Source organism: Euphorbia lathyris, chromosome 9 (assembly GCF_963576675.1).
Source record: "Euphorbia lathyris chromosome 9, ddEupLath1.1, whole genome shotgun sequence".
Lineage (NCBI taxonomy): Eukaryota > Viridiplantae > Streptophyta > Magnoliopsida > Malpighiales > Euphorbiaceae > Euphorbia > Euphorbia lathyris.
In genome coordinates, this window is record NC_088918.1 from 60,898,490 (window position 1) to 60,918,822 (window position 20,333).

The 20,333-nt window shown below is 36.3% G+C and overlaps 2 protein-coding genes across 8 annotated transcripts; one reads left to right on the forward strand and one right to left on the reverse strand.

Moving 5' to 3' along the window:
• Nucleotides 1–3,838: 3,838 nt before the first annotated feature.
• Nucleotides 3,839–14,615, forward strand: LOC136206065 (UPF0161 protein At3g09310). Of its 7 annotated transcripts, XR_010676202.1 has the most exons (8): nt 3,839–4,137; nt 4,212–4,271; nt 4,372–4,512; nt 4,618–4,703; nt 5,650–5,748; nt 11,689–11,824; nt 11,929–12,245; nt 14,181–14,615. XR_010676202.1 is itself a non-coding variant. In XM_065996979.1 (5 exons), exons 1-4 carry the CDS (start codon nt 3,921–3,923, stop codon nt 4,674–4,676), a joined length of 477 nt encoding a protein of 158 aa, XP_065853051.1. In that variant the 5' UTR covers nt 3,839–3,920; the 3' UTR covers nt 4,677–4,703; nt 5,650–5,856. The 7 variants fall into 7 exon arrangements, 2 of the variants coding, with proteins under 2 accessions (XP_065853051.1, XP_065853052.1); XR_010676201.1 differs by lacking the exon at nt 14,181–14,615 and having other exon boundaries at nt 11,929–12,257; XR_010676203.1 differs by lacking the exon at nt 14,181–14,615 and having other exon boundaries at nt 11,694–11,824; nt 11,929–12,257.
• On the reverse strand, nt 8,978–11,758 carry LOC136206064 (scarecrow-like protein 9). The gene has a single exon (XM_065996978.1). The coding sequence runs from the start codon at nt 11,595–11,597 to the stop codon at nt 9,414–9,416; it is 2,184 nt and encodes a 727-aa protein (XP_065853050.1). The 5' UTR covers nt 11,598–11,758; the 3' UTR covers nt 8,978–9,413.
• Nucleotides 14,616–20,333: the final 5,718 nt, after the last annotated feature.

Consider the following 20,333-nt stretch of genomic DNA (forward strand, 5'->3'; position numbering starts at 1 on the left):
GGTAATTAAATAATTTGTAGATTGTCTTTTAAATAATAGCCATGGTCTTCAAGAACCAAAGTCGTCTCACCTTAATGATTTTTTGACGACATGGATAATGAGTTGAGAAAAAAAAAACAATTACATGCAAGAAACACAAAATGTAATGAAATAGCTTTATTTTATAGTACACGCCAACAATGCGCTCTACGCTAGATTTCTCCGACAATGATTGTTGGTCTTAAAATCGTAACATTTTTTTGAGTTCTCATAGTAATAGCGTATTGAAATATGGGAGACTTCAGATGGTGTTGCAACATGGCTTGATATTTCTTTCTTTGGAATTAGAAAAATGTCTTTATGACAAATACAATCTTGAATATTATGTTATATGGACCTTAAACCAAATTGTTAATCTCAACTTAGAAAGCATAACTGTCACCGATAATTTTTGCCACATAAGGAGGTATGCCAGTTCGATCTTTGAAATCATGATGTGAGTGAAACTGTGTAGATGTGGTGGAAGAGAAAAAGGAGGTAGCGACTATCAAAATGGAAGCTTATCGCTAAAGAATGAAGGTCGTTTATGATAAAAAAAAAGTACGGCCCCGATAATTCCAGGTGGGAGAGCTGGTCCTGTGTAGTACCGAAGCTTCCCAAACTCATGAAGGAAAGGGAAATATGGGTCGAAGATGGGAAGTCCATCCGAAATAGCCAAGTGCATTAGCACACACACTTACAAGCTAAAGAAAACAGATGGCACACTAGTACCCAGAACTTGGAATGCAATAGCATTTAGAAAGTACTATCAATAGAAGGTTCAACAAGTATTTTACTCATTATGATTTATTTAAACATAATGTAATGTACTCGTTCTATTTTTTTCTACAACATTTCAGTAAAAGACATTTTACAATCATGCTAATGAGTAAATTAATCAACAGTTCCTTAATCGACCATGTTATAGGTCAATCCTATACATGCTAAAAGGATTTCGATCAAAGGTCTTAAGTCGAAAAGATTCTTCGATCTAATACACTCGCTTTAAAAATAAGGTACCTGAGATACTTTCTCACAATAACTATTACACAGAACACATGAATAAACCATATGGTTAATAAGGGATGCTTCATACACGTTTGTAAACATAAAATAGATGGTTAAAAAATGTACTTCATTGAAAACTGTTCAAATACAGAAGCAAAAAAGGAAGTTACAAACAATAGGGCAAAAACAAGAGAAAGATACAACCCGATTAGGCATCTCTTCATCATCCAACTTCGAGTCGGATTCGTGGGGGAGAAAGACATTATCTAAGTCTACTGGTGCTGGAAAGGAAAGGTCATATTCAGGATAAGGCTCCTTATCTATCGGTGGCTCCATATTCACCCAGTAGTCCATATCAGCATCCAGATATCTTTCTCTTATTTCCCTAAGAAGTTTCACCTGATAACAGTTCATTCTCATGAAACGGATATCACGGGTCTTCCACACCCTATTCAAAAGAAGCATTTATCTGATGGAAAGATTACTCTGTAAATTAGAAACATCTAAAGCATGTTTCTCAAAAAAGCTCCAGAGCCTATGGTTCTCCACACGGGCCTCCCACAAGTCTTCAGCACATCTTAACCACTTTTCGTTAGACTCAGCAAGTTGAGGAGAAAATCATGCATTAGATTTATTAGATTCCACCCGAGCGGCATACAGAGCGTTGTCTAAGCCACCAACTTAAGACTCAGCCCCATCGTGTTCCTCGTGAAACCTTTCACCATCTGCTTTGGCTCGCCTCAACTGGCCCTTCAGGGTGGTTAAAGTAGATTTCATCTCCTCCCCCTAACAATTGAGTGAAATTTCAGCGGCTCGAGCATGATCCTTAGCCTGCGCCCGAGCACCTTGGATCATAACAAGGTCAGCATTGAGACGACTCAAATCGGCACGACAGTTGGCTACTGCTTCTTCAGTGGAAGTAGTTCGTTTTTCTTTCTGCCTCAGGTCATGACATATAGTCTCAATCTCCCTTTCTCTAAGGGCAAGAAGCTCACAAGTCTTCTTCAGATCAATCTCCGCCTGGAGACTAATGGAGATTTGATGTCTCACCTCTAAGAGAACCACTCGGCGAAGGGTATCTTTAAAATGCTCCCATACCTCAGCATTCGAAGCCATGGCCTAAGCAAAAAAGGAAAAAATAGAGTAAATAAAAGCTCAGCAAATAAATCAGAGTACGACAAGGGAAAAACTGGCCAAAACCTATGATTGTCAAACATTGTTCAGCTTCATCATTTCCTGATCACTCGCCTAGGCGAACAAATCAGTTTCCACTGTAATATGCATAAGCTGACATAGCGATTCTACAACTCGAGGATATTCCAAACGGGGACTCAAAGGGTACCTAGCTAACCAAAGCTGAACAAAAAGCAACTAAACCCAGAGGATTCATAAAATAAAAACAAACAAGCACAAAAGCTTACATTGTACAAACTGAACTAAGTAAAATGATTTAGGATTTTCGGGGCTAGAGGGGCCACAAAAGGAATAAAAGAAGGTCGTCCCTGGAAAAGCCTGGAAAAATCATCCATAGGCGATGAAACAACGATATGAAGACAAAGGTTAGGGATGGCTACCGCATGAGAAGTTAAGGGAATATTACCTCTGGAAGCTAATTTGACCCTTTTGGTCGAAGGAGGGGAATTAGTTTAAGCACTCCGTTTAGCATCGAGCTGTATGTTAGCACTTGATGGAGTCCTACCTTTAGGAGATTGAGCCTCATTAGGAGAGGATTTCTTCCTCGAAGGGCCATCCCGTTCTCCGGTTCTCTCACCAGGATCGAAAACTCTTTCTTCTAGCAAAACAGTGGCAGACCCATCTCCTGGCAAATTAAAAGGCACAAGGGCCAGACCTCTGGCATCCCCCACATGTTGAACATCTCCCAACTTTGCAAAACTTCATATTAAGATGAGGGATATGTGGCAATTTCACAGAGCCACTGAAACAATTTTCCTCTTGTGAAACATCATCTCTGGAGCCCGTATGGGAGGTATTCCCCTCTCGAAAATCATGATTCCGCTCTCTAGAAGCATCCATAAATTCGGTATTTCTATCCAAAGTATGGGATGCCTCGTTATGTCCTAGTGAAGCGAAAGATTCTGATTCAAGAGGAGCACCACAAGAAATGAGAACGGCTGCCAAAGGAACAATGTCACAAACATGCAAATAACAAGTAACTCAAAACGAAGCACGAAGATAAGCCGAAAAATTACCCGAGTAGATGTTTATATCGCCCCTCAAAGAGCTACTAGAGCTGGTGGAGGAAGGGGAGGAAGTATTAACTAGGGAAACTCGTCTGGACATCGCACGAGAATTTCCTCCGCCAAAGCCAAATGATCGGCGGTTTCAGCCTCCTCTTCAGCACGCTTTTTTGCAGCCAACTGATGAGACAACAATTGTTGTTGTACTGTACCCATAATCAACCTCCAAGAGCAACGACAAAACACTTATATTGTAAGACAATCGCAAGTTACAGTCCAAGGAAACAACTACTCGAAAGCAAAGTCGTCATAGAGAATGATTTTTTTTTATTTTACAAACCACAAGATTCGCTGCACCGAAACAAACAACATCATATATGATATGATGTAGATGATGACGTACCATTTAACAAAGAAAATGAAAGGTATATTTAACAGTTTTGTAGTGGTTATTTAAATACATGAATTAACAAAAATCAAATCCATACAAAATGATTATTAATGAAATCTGGACAACTACAGAAGCAAAATGGCTTTTGCCCATGTTTAATATATTATATAATATATTACTTTCAAAAATTGTATATTATATAGCCCCTACCGCGGAAACGATGTCGTCTGAAAGTAAATTAAAATGCCTGCTGCAAATTTTTTGATTGTTATGAGTTGAGGGAAAGAGAAGCTGAGTGGGAGAAGATGGCGTTGGTTATCTCCTTAAACCCCCAGACACCTTTCTATGGCGATTTCATTAAACTTCCATACAAAACGCTCGGTATCAATTCTCTCAAATCTGTATCCAGGATTCGAAGCCATCACTGGAGTTCTTCCATTTCCATTAAAACCCCAACATGGAAGCACCGCCTCTCAGTCCTCAATAAATCGGACTCAGACTCGCACCAAATCGATCAACAAGGTATTTCCATCCTCAGTTTCTGTATAATTAAGTATTATATGTCACTTTTAATTGGCGTTTACATCTCCAATCAGACGAGGAAGTGAACGATTTTGGAGTTAAAGCTGCATTGTCCGTTCTCAGATTCTACAAAAGTTTGTTTCTCTATCTCTTTAATTACTCATTATTATCTAGTTTCTGCAACATTATGAGAATTCAGAATTATCGCGGTTATTAGTATATTTCATGAATTAGGGGAAATTTCACCTATCTTACCAAGAAGCTGTCGATATGTTCCAACATGTAGTGAGTATTCGATGATTGCTTACAAGAAATATGGTTTTTATAAGGGCACTGTGTTGACTGCCTGGCGTCTTTGTCGATGCAATCCACTCGGTAATTATCTTTTCTTGTTCCTTCCTTCTTCTAGCTTTGGTGCCTCAATCCCTTCATCACCTGATTTTCAATTTTACAAATTAAAAGAGAGCATTGTGTTTCTAGGCGGGTCTGGATTTGATCCTCCACGATGGTTTGACGAGGAAATGCCTCCTGAAGAATGACATGCTGTATTTTTTCGTTGCACAGAGGTTTGTCTGCCTTGCTTAAAGGTTCTTTGACTTGTATGTTTGAGTTTATTGTTTATCTTTATTATAATCATTATTCATGCTTGCACATGTTTATTTTTGTTCAAAGATTTGCAACATTACACATAAAATGGAAAATGAATGACTATTCAACGTTGAAGATTGATAGATAGCATCAGCAAAAAACATTAATGTTCAATGCCTTCGAGATTTTGTCTCAATGACATTTTGCTTCGGATTTTCTTTTTCTGATTCGTTTTCCAACATCCCAAATCTTCACCATGGATTGCTTATCTGTTCTTAGCTTATAATCTGATTTTCATTGTTTGAGTAGATGTTTGCAATATCAGTTTGCTGTGTATTTGGTGTTCTGCACTGTGCAGTGTAGAAGTTTTCAGCATAAGGAATTCTAAAAACATATTAGCTGACTGCCTCATGAACACACAATATTAAATGGCTTTTCAATGTGAGAATAAAATATTGATTTTTTTTTAATTTTTTATATATTTTTTTTCAAATCTCTTTGAATATAGAATCCAACTATATTAAAAATGGATACTTAAAAGTTAAAACTGTTGTCATCTGATAAAGATATCACTTCTCCTACAACTAGTTGCTAAGAAAAGATAGTTAAATAGGTGGAAAGAGGGTTACAGTATGACTATTTTGTTGTAACAATAAACATTTTTATTTACCACTTTAGTAGTGTATGTTTTTATGAACACATTTGTGGTCTTTATCTTAACTTAATCCTAGATTAAACAAAATGAAGGCTAGGACATTTATTTGATCTTTCTTGCTATTCTCTGCACAAGGCGAGGAATTTGACTTGACATTTTATATAGGATGCACTTAAGTAAAAACTTGTTTTGCTGTTGAAAAGGTTATTTCTCATGTGTGTATTAGAATCATTTTTCTTGAAAAATTCTCTGTGGTGCTTAATTTACAGGTGCTTAACTAGAAGAACACAAAATTAAGTGCACTGTCTAGGCCTTTTCTGAAACAATAGAAAGCTAACACAACAATCTATTTCATCCTCCAATATGAGGTATGAGGAGAATTAATGCATCTGCTAGTGAGATATGTATGAAAAGATATCTGAGACTCTTATGAAATGTTTGGATTTCGCTGCAAACCTCTTTACTTTAGAAGGTTATTCAATTTTTTCCCTAGATTGCTGTTATCCATAATGGTGATGTTCTTACTTTGATTAGTGGAAAGTGTTGAGTTTATAAATACTTGGGTACTGACTAGTACGATTAGATGATGGGTTTGGAGGGATTTGTTGTAAGGGAATACTAGAAAACAGAAGATTATTAGAGAAGCAAGGGTTTATAAGGGTCAAAATCTTACTCCTTTCCTTCTAATAACTGCACTTAAATTGGAGTGTCAGGAAGCGTTTAAAACTGCCCTCTAAGTGCCCGTTTGGTTCTCCTCTTCGTAGCTTGTTTTTTTTGCTTTTTCACTCAAACAGTAGAATAGAAGTGTTTTGTTAGGATTGAGAAATAAATGTTGATAACTATTTCGGAAGGAAAATGAGTTAACTTCTATTAGCTACCAGCTAATAATAACAGTAAATAACTGAACCAAACAGACCCTAAAACCTTCCCCTTCCTTTCCTTTAATGACTTTTCCTTCACCCCATCCAAACAGACTGAAGACAACAGGAACCATGGTTTGTTCCACTGCCCTATAATGTATCCTTGTCTTTCTTTTCTACAAGCCAGGAGGTTGGTGGTGAAAACTCCTATTTTTGGCCCATTAAACAAAGTTTCTGTTGACATGATTCTAAATGGTTGCTTCAGCACTTTAGCTTCTAATTCATGTGTAGTTTTTCAGTTGGACCCGATAAAATGATGGGAAAATAATTATTTTTCTTGTTCATTAGAAACAGGGCATGGAGCTCCCAGTCCATCATTCACCATTACTTACACCTCAAAACAAACAAGGACATCCTGGAATACTTACCTTACCTTACTTTAAAAAACCTCAAAACAAATAAAGGGTTAAGGAGAGATTACATAAGATATTCCTTTAGAAAATATATAAAAATATAAACTCTTATTTGTTTTGTTTTGTTTTCATTTTTTTTCTTTGGGTTTTCATTGTTACGGTTCTAGTGTTTTTATCCTTCATCTCTTCATTTTCAATTAGTTTTTTCTTGTCCCGCACCTTCTCTTCCTCCTCAATTTGAATATCATGTTCTCTGAAACTAATTCTAAAAGAAAGAGTGGAACTGATTTGCTAAGTTATAAAATCCAAATATCATGTAGGCCAACTACTTATCAGACTGTAAATGGAGAATAGATAGAATAATATGACCCTTTTTTTTACAATTCCTATTACGTCATAAAAATTGAGTATTTGGAAAGTGCAAGAATTCGGTATTTCAATTCAAAAGACTAAAATTTTGAACCTCTCAGGAAGGGAAGGTGAGCGTACCACCAAATTGTAATTCAGTGGGTAACAAATGAAAGGGGTATTAATGGACTATTGTTAGATTGTGTTTGGTACTTAAAAAATCACTTACAAAATTAATAGATTAAGTATTTATAATTTTTAAATTATTTAAAAATACAACTTAAAAAAATTAAGTGAATAACCGCTTAATCTAATAAGTTAAAATAGTTAACTTAAAATTTTAATTTGAAACTTTATCAATAATAATATTTTAAATTTTTATATAAGAAATGTTTTATATACTCTTTAAATATATTTGTATTATTATTTTTTATAAAAAAAATCATAAATTAATTTCTATATCTTATACAAACTTTATGTTTTTAAATTCAATATTTATTTTTTATTTATCAAACAATTTTATCATTCAGTAATTTTCACATTTATAATATGTAATACTTATATTTTAGTGATTATTTTTTGGAAAAAGTATAAAAATATCTGTGGTTTCATCACTTTGCAAGTAGAAGAATGTGATATATATATATATTGCAAAAGAGAAAAAAAATTAATATTTCCTTGTGATACGTCAACAAAGTTAACGTGTCATGTTATCAAAGTCAATGTGTCATATCATCGATCACTAACGCAGTTAAATTTCCTTTTTTTTTATTAACTATGTAAAGCACATAGAGGGCGAGCCTTGGCGCAACGGTAAACGTTGTTGTCGTGTGACCAAGAGGTCACGAGTTCGAGTCTTAGGAGCGGCCTCTTGCCAAATAAATTGGCAGGGGAAGGCTTGCCCTCAGTACACCCGTAGTGCGACCGGGCCGCTTTTTTTTTTTTTTTATGTAAAGCACATGTCCTTTCTGCAAATTGAAATACCACATTCCTCTTCCTCTGTTTGTAAATCTAAGTATGATTTTTTTTTTTTTTTTTTTTTTTTTTTTTTTTACTTTTTCCTTATTTTTTTAGTTTTATCAAATAATGTCTTCTTTTATTAAAAAAATGTACTTCCAGTTGAAAAAATATTGTTGTAACAATTTTTTTTCTAGGGTATCTTTTTGTTAATATTTTGCCAAATGTATAAAAATCCCAAGACAGAAAGAAAAATCACAATTTTAGAAAATCTTAACCCAAAATTAATTATATTGGTAACTGTGGAACCCAGGATGATAACTTGTAAGTTTTGTTAATTTGCTATCATCAAGACACGTGTCATTAGATGTGCACACATGTTGTGCTTTGAGCCAAGTCATGTGTCCCAATTGGGAAAAATTGTTTCTAATTAAAGTCTTCAAATCTTGAGTTTAAAATGGTCGAACAAGTATCAATAAAAAAATTAACATCTCTAGTTGAGCAAGCGCCAATGAAATATGATTCTTGGACCACTCAAATGCTGAAATGACATGTCAGCATTATATTAACATATCACTATTTCTATGGTTCATAACCTGTTTGGTACTGTAGTATTAGAAATTTTCCCAATGTAGAGATATCTCTTCCATGCCACTTGTAATTGTTTTTTGGTGGCACAGGGATGTTTGTTGGGACCCAAACTTAATGTCTTCAAATATATGATAGTATATTATCTAAAGTAAGCAAGTATAATAACTTTTTCACTTCCCTTTTATCCATGTTTGTTTACTTCTCACATGGCATTCACATGGCCTTTTAATGTTTAATCAAAAACAATCTTACAACTGAGATTACAGCTATTAACTATAATTAACTTTCTGTACATGAACATTTTTAAACTAGAAGAGACTGAATTAAGAGTTTGAATTTTCAATTATAACACAAACATTAAATAACTCAATAACCCATCAAAGAAATGATAAACATTAATTCATAATGTAATTAATAACTGCTGTGTTTTTCTTATGTTGGGGTCAAGTGTGGATGAAACAGGATAACTCATGTACAAGAGCAACTCTGCATTTATAGGTTCCATTGTACCACACCATACCTGTCAGAGTGTCACCCTCATGATCCTAACTTGAAAAATTTCCGTTGTTCATCAATACAGACGGACCTTCTAATTTTTTTCAATGGCTAGCAAAGCTACAGAAGGACCATTTTGGTCAAAACACCAAGTATCTCCTAAAGAGTGTATAAGCAACATTTTTGAAGTCAAGTACAAAGACTAATTCAGAAGATATATTTCTGACTATCTGTTATGCTTGTAAAAACTAAGTGACCAGTAAAATAGAAATTATTGAATCGTGTAGCAGCAACCTTGAGTAGCCCATGTCAGGTTAGATGAAAACTACAAGAGCACATTAGCATTGTGTTCAAGATTCCTATGGTTTGCTATGTAGGTCTCCAGGCAGAAAGGGTAAACAGAATCCTTCCCTTCCATCCCTGTAACAGCCACTGCCCATCTTGATCTATTAAGAAATCTTTTTGGTAAAGTTTCCGTACTTTCTCAAATGCTTGCTTGATGATGTCTCCATCAAAAGGCAACTGCACAAACCCAGCCCTCAAGGAACGGACTTGCCACTGTTTATATGTTTCCGGCCTCTCTATTCTCTCCGACCCCTCACAAGCTACAACATTCAAAGCCTCCCGCCCAAGGAGTTCTTTCTCAATCAACATCCTTTCCACATTGTCACGAGGCACAACAGTGTCGAGCATGTCAAACAGTGAAGAGAAGTGAAATAAGGCCTCCCGGAACCTTGTGACAAAAAACGGAGCATTGTAGGCTCCATTGTTGATCCCATGAATGAATACATTAGGCTTTATCTTCTTTACTAGCTCAAGAAGAATGTCTTTTGGACTGTTCAATGTTACTGTTTCATCGAGTAAATTCTTAGCCCAATACAAACACGTAACAATGACGACTTCTTCGTTATCGATCTCAAGTTCCTCTAGCTTTATAGTTTCCCATTTTTTGGCGATGCCTTTGTACACAAAGGGCACACCAAATTTCTTAGCATATGTTGCTAAACGACGCCCAGTTTCGTCAACCCTTTCTGCTGGCCGAAAGCCAGGTTGAGGAAAATCTATTCCAGTCATACGAATTGTTGGTGATCCACCATGTCTCCATGAAAGACGCTGAATGAGTGTAGGCCATTGAAAGCCATAAAAGATACCGAAATCTATGATATGAAGCCTTGTGGAATTTGCAGAATGATTCATTATAGTCAAGTTAGAGACGAAGTTAGAGAGCTTTCTGAATGGGGACGCAGCAAGATAAAGATGGTAAGCTTTCAAGAGATTGGCGGCGGCTGTTCTCTTGCTAACTAGACCTCTATAAATCTGGCTCCCTGTCCCTGCCAAGCGTGCCTCGAGACCATTAGCAAAGCAATGAGCCAATCTCTGATTCCCATCCCCAAAAGGAGAGGAATGCTGCTTAACTTGCTTTAGAAAGTCATATGCTCTCCTGTGATCATCAGCTGCCACAGCTTGTGCACAACTAATCAAAAGAGTCCTCAAATCGACCATCTCCTTTTTACGATTATTTTTCTTCCGTCGACCCTTTGCATTTTTATCTCCTTTCACTTGCACCTTTGACACATCTTTTATCGAAGTATTCTTCAATTTATCACAAAGATCATTGAAATCTTTCCAACCTTCCCCATCAGTATAAAGCACCATCCTATCAAACACCTGCGGTTCCATTTCAGTTTCAACATAAACAGATGGTTGCTTGCTGCATCTCCCTTCTTCTATATCTCCATTGTCCCTGTGAGGAGTTTTCCGCCCCCTTTGTTGTCCACTAATCAAGTTCTCCCTATAATTCTTCCTCTCTTCCTCCATTTTAAGCTCACTAATCTTTGCATTTGGCTCATGGAAAGTAGTATTAAAAAAGTTAGCACCACTGGGGAGAAATTTGTTAGCCTCCTCAACCCCCTTGATAAATTGTGAAATAGATTGATTCTCAAGTGGAAATGTACCGCTTGGAGAATCAATCAGGCCATCTATGCTATTGATTACACTATTGGAAGAACTATAAGATACTTGAGACGTACCGGAAGTGGAAAGATTTTGTGGAGAAAAAGAATTAGAACTAATAGTATTGCCATTGAAGTAGCCTGTGGAACTGTAATTATAATTAGTTGAGTCACTAGTGATGCTCTCATATGGTTGGTGTTTTTCATTTTGAATGAGAGAAACAAGGTTGGGGTCCGGTGAAGGAGGGTAGTTCTTGCCTAAAACCTCATAAAATGATCTTTCAGCAGCTTGAAGATCCAGGGAATCTTGAAACGTACAAGTATTGTCTTCTCTGTCTTCTTCCATGAGTATCTGATTAATATATCTCAAAACTGTATCTGAAAAATCACAATCTTCTGGGGATTCATCTTCATGACTAATCCCATTGGAACTTTGTACCACATTGAATGGATTTGAATGGGATGGAAAGTAATAAGGAAGCTGAGGAAAACTGTGATCTAAGAAGCTATTTTCAAATCTCTGATTAGGAAGAAAAGATGTATTAGGTGGATTACCCAATTGGGTTCTAGAATTCGCCAAGTTTCTTAGCCGAGGATCCATATAGTATGAAATTTGAATAGAGATAAAGGTCAGTCAAAGTACAAATGGTTTTACAGTGTCAAGGCCATGGCTAAGAAGTAAAGAATTTCAGCGCAGGAAAAAGCGTACCTTGAGGAGAGCCAGAGGAGAGAGAAACAGAACAGAAGAGAAAGTGCAGCACTGACTGAAAAAAAATATGAGGAAGAAGAAGATGGAGTCTTGTTCCAGCTCTAACAAGTCAACCGACGGTGAGAGTCTTGTCTTTCCATAAATTAATAGCTATGCTTGCTGGGATTATTCAACTTAACCAATCAATAACCTTTTTGTCTGACGTGGCACTTGCATTTCTCAGTCAGCATGGGTTTTCACTTTTTGGGTCGACCAGAATTACGAAAATGCCTGGTGTGCGTCGACGTGGGTTTGGAAACAGATTACAAGGGAATTAATTTTAATTGTTAATTTGGCCCCTCCAAGTTGGGAGAGATATTTATTTTCTTCTATGAATTAGTCTAGATACTAAAAATTTGTCTAAATTTGTAACATATTATAACTTCAGAATTAATACCTAAATCCAAATTTTAGATTAAAAAGGAAAGGGGAGGACTCAGGAGATTTGACAGGTCACGTGGGTCAAGGTAGCATATTCCTAGAAGCATACAGTAGAAAAAGGTATTCTCTTCTTTTCTGGAACATGTATTTATATTTTTTTTAAATATTATGATTTTTTAAAATATATTTCATATTTAATGTTAATTTAAATGATATAAGTACAGGTTTATGTTATTTTAAATATTTATAAAGATACTTTGATAACATAAATTTATAATTTAGATATTTTTAAATTTTAAGTGATATTGTTTAAAATAAAATAAGATATGAGGGAATAAAAAAAAACTTAAAAAAAGAAAAGGGAAGTAGCCGTTGTGATCCACTAAACTAAGGTAGCATTCAACTCTAATTTGGTGTATAAACTGTATGGTGGTGGTCTTTCGAACCAATAGCCAATAGTAAGAGTAGTTATATTCGGTTACAAACGTTTATGGAAAAAAATTGGCCTCTTTATTTGACTTTACCGTTCGTAATATGATTTTCATTGAATTTCAAAATAGCACATAAAACTATTCAACTTTACAATGTAACATATAAAAAAAAAAATTTAAACTTTAATGTATATAATTGGCAAAAATTGATTTTCGTTTTTTTAATACAAATATTTTATTTTTTGTCTCATTAAGCCTTTAATGATCAAAAACAGCAATTTTGAATATAAAATTCGGTTGACAGACTGTTATTCACTGCACCTGCTTTTTAGATTTGTATTTTTTCACTGTTTGAAAGCATTTTTGGATGTGTAATGTGACTAGAGGTGCAAACGAGCCAGGATGGTTCTCAAACTGTCCGAGCTCGGCTCGGTCAAAGCTCGACTTGATAGAGCTCGGTTCGAGTTTGGGATCGATTCGAGACATTCATGAGCCAAGCCGAGCTTTCTTAGGTTCGGCTCGAAAGCTCGTGAGCGGGCTCGATTGATTTTTTAATTACTATATATATATATATATATATATATATATATATATATTAATATTTAATTTATAATGTAACAAAAAAATAATAATTATCTTAATTGATCTAAAAAAAATATAAAGACATTCAATTTGTATTAGGCTAAAAAAAAGACATTTAAATGTTATATTTGTTTTTCAGAGTTTAAATTTGATATTCCTTAATTAGAAGACTGATTTTAGATAATAAAATATTAATCAAGTATAATTAAGTATATTCAAAATTATTTAAAAAAAATAAAAAATAAAAACGAGCTTCAAGCTCGAGCCGAGCATCAAAATTTTAGGCTCAGCGAGTTTCGAGCTCGAACCGAGCTTGATCTCAGCACTTCTCGAGCCGAGCCGAGCTGGATCCTGTTCGGTCTCAGTTCGGCTCGAGTGCACCCCCAAATGTAACTATAAGAAAACTGTAATGTAATTTTTTTTTAATAATTTCAAATAAATATGAAGTTAATAACATCTTTTTTTAATAGAATTGCATATTCACAACTTACTAATTCGGTCATCAATGACTTAATGAGACCAAAAATAAAAGATCAGAGACTTAATGTATCCAAATAAAAGATTAAAGGATTAATGAACCAAAAAATGAAAAATCAGGGGCCAAATGATGCTTTTTGCCTATGTAATTATAAAAGTCTTCATGACCTTTTTGACTTGACTATACTACTGAGATGTGTTTATAGACTGAGTTGGTGTAAGTTTATTTTGAGTTTCACATATAATAGTTATTATTTTTGAAAAAGTAAATATCGTATTAAGAATTAGCAAGAAGAGCATTACAAAGGAAACAGGGATAGAAAGCTATTCACCCCTGTTAGAGATATCAGAGACAGTTCTAACCAAAACATGAGCTGAATCGTTTTACTGATCTCTTAACAAAATGAACAGAACTATTAACAAGTTTGTTAAGCATGTAAATACAAGTGTTGATTATGACATGAAAATGTATAAAGCCTCTAATGAATAACAATTTGATAATCTGATTCTATCTGGATATTGTTTCCACGTTTATTCTTGATCCAACTCAATACTTCCTTTATAGATAAGGCTTCTTCCAGAGCAACATCAATCGTTCCTTCAATTAAACCATTGGTAGCAGTTATAAATTCACCTAAAGAGCCCCTAAGCACACACCCGAATCCAGATGTACCAGTCCCTTCAAAAATCGCAACGTTGACGTTGAGTTTGAAGCAATCGGGAGTCGGCGGAGACCAATGAAGATCCGATGACTTAGCATGAGGAAGATGAGGCTTACAAGTAATTTGAGCAGCTTTCCAATTAGCAAGAAAATGAATAACATTATGAAGTAAGATAGAAGTTGTAGAAAAATTTTTGGGAACTAATATCACCGATAGGAGAGAGGTACCAAATCTCGAGATGTACCACAACAAATAAGAGCGTGGAAGGTATCCTCAATACTTTTTGAGCAAATTAGACAAACATTTGAGACTAGAACCCGATGATACTTTGAATTAGCCATTGACGGGAGACAGTCGGCTAGAGACCTCTACAACAGATTCTTGGTCTTCAGAGGAACATGAAGGTGTTGGGCTTATGGAGACTAATATATAGGCCCAACTGAAGCAATGGGCCCAACTGAAGCGATTAGTGTTTCAGACGGTTAGGGTTTCAGGAGTATAAATGTAACCTCTTTCTTTGTAATCCGTATCTCATTCATTATAGTAAATATCCTGGCTTTATAGTGCCCCCAGACGTAGTCATTCATATTGAGTGGCGAACTGGGTAAACAATTCTTGTGTGTTTGCTTATTTTTCGTTTATCGTAATTTCAATTATTCCTAACAGAAGGTTTCAAATTGAGTTCCAAATTGATTGCAATTGACTATTGTTAACATTAATTTGAGACATAAGACTCTACTAACCACTCTTGACGGTGTAAGCACCTTTTCTATCCCTAGACTAGTACCAAGAGCCATCCAATAATCTTCGACTGAGAGGAATTTTTCGGATAAGCATCTGATCCCTCGGTTTAAAAATCCTAGCAATTAGATCCATATCCCAAAAACGCCGACCAGCTTCAAATAAATCTGCAACATTTTTGATATGCAAATCATCCAACCTAGTACTTTCCACACATGGATTGTGATAATCATATAACTATGGTTCACTCTAAATGTTGATATTTTTTCCATCTCCCACCATACGACGAGAACCCGAGACTAACAAAATCTGATCCGCAAGTAAGCTTCACAAAATATAACTAGGATTATCACCAATTTCAGCCTCCAAGAAAGTGCTTTTTGGGTAATAGCAAGCTTTATACACACAAGAAACTAAAGAATATAGATTACAAATTAATCTCCAACCTTGTTTAGCTAAAAGAGCAATATTAAAATGATGGAGTTTTCTAAAGCCCATTCCTCCAAACTTCTTAAGAATACAAAGCTTGTCCTACGATTACCAATAAAGTCCACCATTTCCATTCTTAGCAGAACCCCACCAGAAAGAATCATCATTTTCTCTATATCAGAATACATCATCTTAAGTAAAAGAAACAAGCTCATGGCGTAAGAGGGCAAGTCCTGAATAACCTATTTTAGCATTACTTCTTTACGAGCTCGAAATAAGTACCTAATTTTCCAACTTCGCAGATGAGACCGAACCATCCATTCAATGTAACGAAAATAATCAGTTTTATTCCTTCCAATTATCGAAGGTAGGCCTAGATAATTATCAGGTAAAGCAACTGTGGTAATGCCTAAAGTAGAGTTAACCAAATTGCGGATATCGGTTGTACAATGCTTACGGAATGAGACAAAGGATTTGTCAAAATTGATCTTTTGGTCTGACGCCCTTTCATACATCGACAAGCAGCGCTTAATAGCAGAAGCCTCGGAGTGAGAAGCTCTAAAGAAGAAATCACTGTCATCTGCAATAAATGTGAAATTTGAGGAGCATTCCTCGCAACATTACAACCATGAATGATACCGTTTCTTCCAAATTGGAGAGAGCTAATGAGAGACCTTCAGCACAAATAATGAACAAATAAGGCACAATTGGGTCTCCCTGGCGCAGACCATGTTGAGGAACAATATGGCCAACAAAATGACAACCACTAATCACACTATCAGTCTTGATCACATGCACCTTAATGAGCATGTAGAATTTGCTCATTCATCGTTAGATCTAGGTTTATTAGAATCCTAAGGTGGAGATTCAAAGCATCCCGAGGCTTAGATTTAATAAGTCTATATCTAATGGTGAATGAGCAAATTCACTTGCTCTTTAAGGTGCATGTGAAAATCCATGATCACACTATACCTAGCTGTACACTGTTGGAAATAGGGCTAAGGTATAGCAGCGGAAATATAAAAATTTTAGCCTACTTCCTTTTAACCATAGGATCCGTTAATCGTTATTTCATATAAAGAGGGATAAGAAGATATACCTTTCGATGATCAATCTACCGTTGCAAACGAAGTGCCCACAACTTCAAAGGAGATGTAAACTGTTTACCAATCTGCCCCTATTCGAAATAGACCTTCCAGACCTCCGAACGACGATCCCTTCGGTGGAAACATGGAAGAATGTGTCTAGAAGCTACTGTCCAAAAATCGAAATAGTGAACTGACCTGATGTAGGCGAAGAAAAACGAATTTCTCCCTTTTGATTGTTTTTCTTCTTTCGTGAACACGGTGAGGTTAAATTAGAATCAACCCTTATGAGATGTAACCAAAATAGATTACCTCTAATTAACCAACACAAGATCAAGGAGAAAGAGGGATGAATTAGATTAATCAATCGATGGAATGCCGAATGAATTCTTGTCCACGAACTTGGGGATGGAATTCACTTTCTCTCTCTAGCTAGTAGATTTCGAAAATCACAAGGGGTGGGGCTAGAGTGTGTGTCGAAATTCACTAGGTAAGGGGTATATATATTATCTTGTCTCTAAACCCTAGTTAGATAGGATTAGGTTACTTAATAGCAATCCAATTCGGAATAGGATTTCTAATTATTATCTTACTATATATCTAATATAATTAGGATAATAATAAGTAACCTAGTTAGATAATAATAGGAGGACATTAATCCAATTAATAACTCCTAACTTGATTATCTCTTAATTAATTTAATTTCACAATCCTAATCCAATTAGGAAGAGTGGAATAAATTAATTCCCTTCCTTTAATACATATAATTTCGACCCCCCTTATCCATGGGCCTTACTGGGCTCAACTGGGCTTCCATCTATTAATCAGATCCATCTCTCTTTTGTTTCCAAGTCTTATGTGTGATCCATTAGGTCCTTACTACTTCTGGCCGTATGCAACTATTAAATTAATTTCTCCAAGAATTATATTTAATCCTTGCATAACGGAATGATGAACAGAGCATGTTATCGGCATGTCCGTAATCATTCCCCCAGAGTCCGTTAAGAAGACAGGTTGTTTCTGCCGTTAACCCTTCCGTATTAGTTACAGTATAATTCGATCCTTTATCAACTACATCCTTGAACTGAATCTTATGACTATGGATGATGTCAAGTCATATATAGCGAGACGTTCGTTTTACTTGTACAGGCCGAGTCAACTCAAATAGATAGGTTAAGTGAAATCTGTATTTCTACTCTTAAGCTATCACCTTGCAAGGATTTAGAGTCGAGTCTTCCACAAGCGATCCTTGGACGTATCTCCCATTCGTCGGGAGTGATAAATGCTCAATCCAATGTATAACTACCCTGACATTACCTCATGTGACACCCAACCTTTGCAGTTCACACCCCAGAGTCATCTCTGTTAAGGATCGTGGGACCACGCGATCAAAGTCTCACATTCAGTAATTCAGGATGACCAATTAACATTCCTTTGAGTCTGAGGATTATTTATACCTATTAATACCAATGAGATGAACAGGTGACAAGGACGAATCTACCCATCCTGTTATCTCAAATCGGATCCCCAATCCTAATGAACGACGTTTCATCGGATCTATGTAACTGTCCAGATATCTATATATGTGAAGCTTGTGAGATCAGCTTTCTGTCGGACAGAAGACATTGTTACATACAAGTCTCAACAGTGCTATGTCAATCCTAAACATCTCACTTGACTTGGGGTGGTTTTAAGTTTATTAGTTTATTATAAAGTCTTGTCTCACTTCATGCTTGTATGAACACTTTATAATCACTTTAAACAAACTTACAGATTTCCTTTTATTAGACTTTATTTAGTGCTGTAAAAGGGTTTGCCTTTATATAGTTATCAAACATATATCTTATTAAAACAAATGATATAAAGAACAATTCATTTACAATAAGTTTGCATCCTACAACCATTGTCTTTAGGACACTAAACCCCAACATACACACACACTATATAATCAGATTAACCCATCTATTATAGAAACCCAATCTCTCTGATGATGTGGTATCGCTTTAGGTAGTGTTTGGATGCATTATGAGACCGTGGTTCCTTTGCTTGCGCAATGGCTCCATTGTTATCACAGTACAGAGTAATGGGATTGACAATGTCAGGCACCACTCCTAGTTCTGTAATGAACTTTCTAATCCAAACCGCTTCCTTTACCGCTTCCGCAGCAGCGATGTACTCTGACTCGGTCGTAGAGAAAGCCACGCTTCCCTGCTTGGAACTCTTCCAACTGACCGCGCCCCCATTCAAGATAAATAGGTATCCTGATTGGGATTTAAAATCATTCTCATCTGTGAGATGACTAGCGTCTGAAAATCCTTCAATTTTCAGATCTCCTTCTCCGTACACTAGGAACATATCTTTAGTCCTTCTCAAGTACTTAAGAATGTTCTTGACGGCAATCCAATGCTCGTCTCCCGGATTCCCTTGGTAACGACTCGTTACTGATAACGCGAACGCTACGTCAGGTCTAGTGCATAGCATAGCATACATAATCGAACCGATCGCGCTGGCATACGGGACTACAGCCATGCGTCGTTTGTCATCATCAGTTTTAGGACATTGATGATTGTTTAACTTCACTCCATGTACCATGGGTAAGTTACCTCGTTTCGATTCAAGCATGCTAAACCGATTTAGCACCTTTTCAATGTATGTAGCCTGTGAAAGACCAAGCAGTCTACGCGATCTATCTCTATAGATCTTTATACCAAGTATATAGGCTGCTTCACCAAGGTCTTTCATTGAGAAGTTACCGGATAACCATACTTTTACCGATTGTAATAGAGCAATGTCATTTCCCATTAATAGTATATCGTCCACATATAGTATGAGAAATGCTATAGAGCTCCCACTTGCTTTCTTGTAAATGCAAGCTTCCTCGCAATTTTGTTCGAAACCAAATTGTTTTATGGTTTCGTCAAAACGCTTATTCCAGCTTCTAGATGCTTGCTTGAGTCCATAAATGGATCTCTGAAGTTTGCAAACTTTATTTGCATCCTTTGATATGAAACCTTCAGGTTGCATCATGTATACATCCTCAAGTAGGTTTCCGTTTAGGAAAGCTGTTTTCACATCCATTTGCCTAATCTCATAATCAAAATGAGCGGCAATTGCAAGCATGATTCTGATTGATTTGGACATAGCAACTGGAGAGAAGGTTTCGTCATAATCAACACCTTGTTTTTGACGATATCCTTTCGCTACCAACCTAGCCTTGTAGGTGCTAACCTTTCCATCCATGTCAGTCTTCCTTTTGAAGATCCACCTGCACCCGATGGGTTTTATTCCTTCGGGTGGATCAACCAAAGTCCACACTTGGTTAGTATACATGGAATCCATTTCAGAATCCATGGCCTCAAGCCATGCTTTAGAATCTGGACTAGTAAGAGCCTCTTCGTAGTTTTCGGGTTCGTCGTCTAGCACGGGAACCTCGTCATCATCTCCCACTAGAAAACCATATCTAACTGGGAGTTCACGAACTCTTCGTGATCTACGAATAGGTGCCACTGGAGTCTCATCTAATGGGACTTCTTCGGGTACTTCAACCGCTTCTGTTGTTTCAGCCGGCGTCTCTTCCTCTTGAACTTCGTCGAGTTCAATCACGCTTCCCTTTTGTGTTTCTTCGAGAAACTCTTTCTCTAAGAAGGTTGCGTATCTGGATACTATTACTTTCTGATCATCTGGATGATAGAAGTAATACCCTACGGTTTCTTTGGGATATCCAATGAAGAAACATTTATCAGATTTAGAATCTAATTTGTCGGACGCAATGCGTTTGATATATGCCGAACAACCCCATAC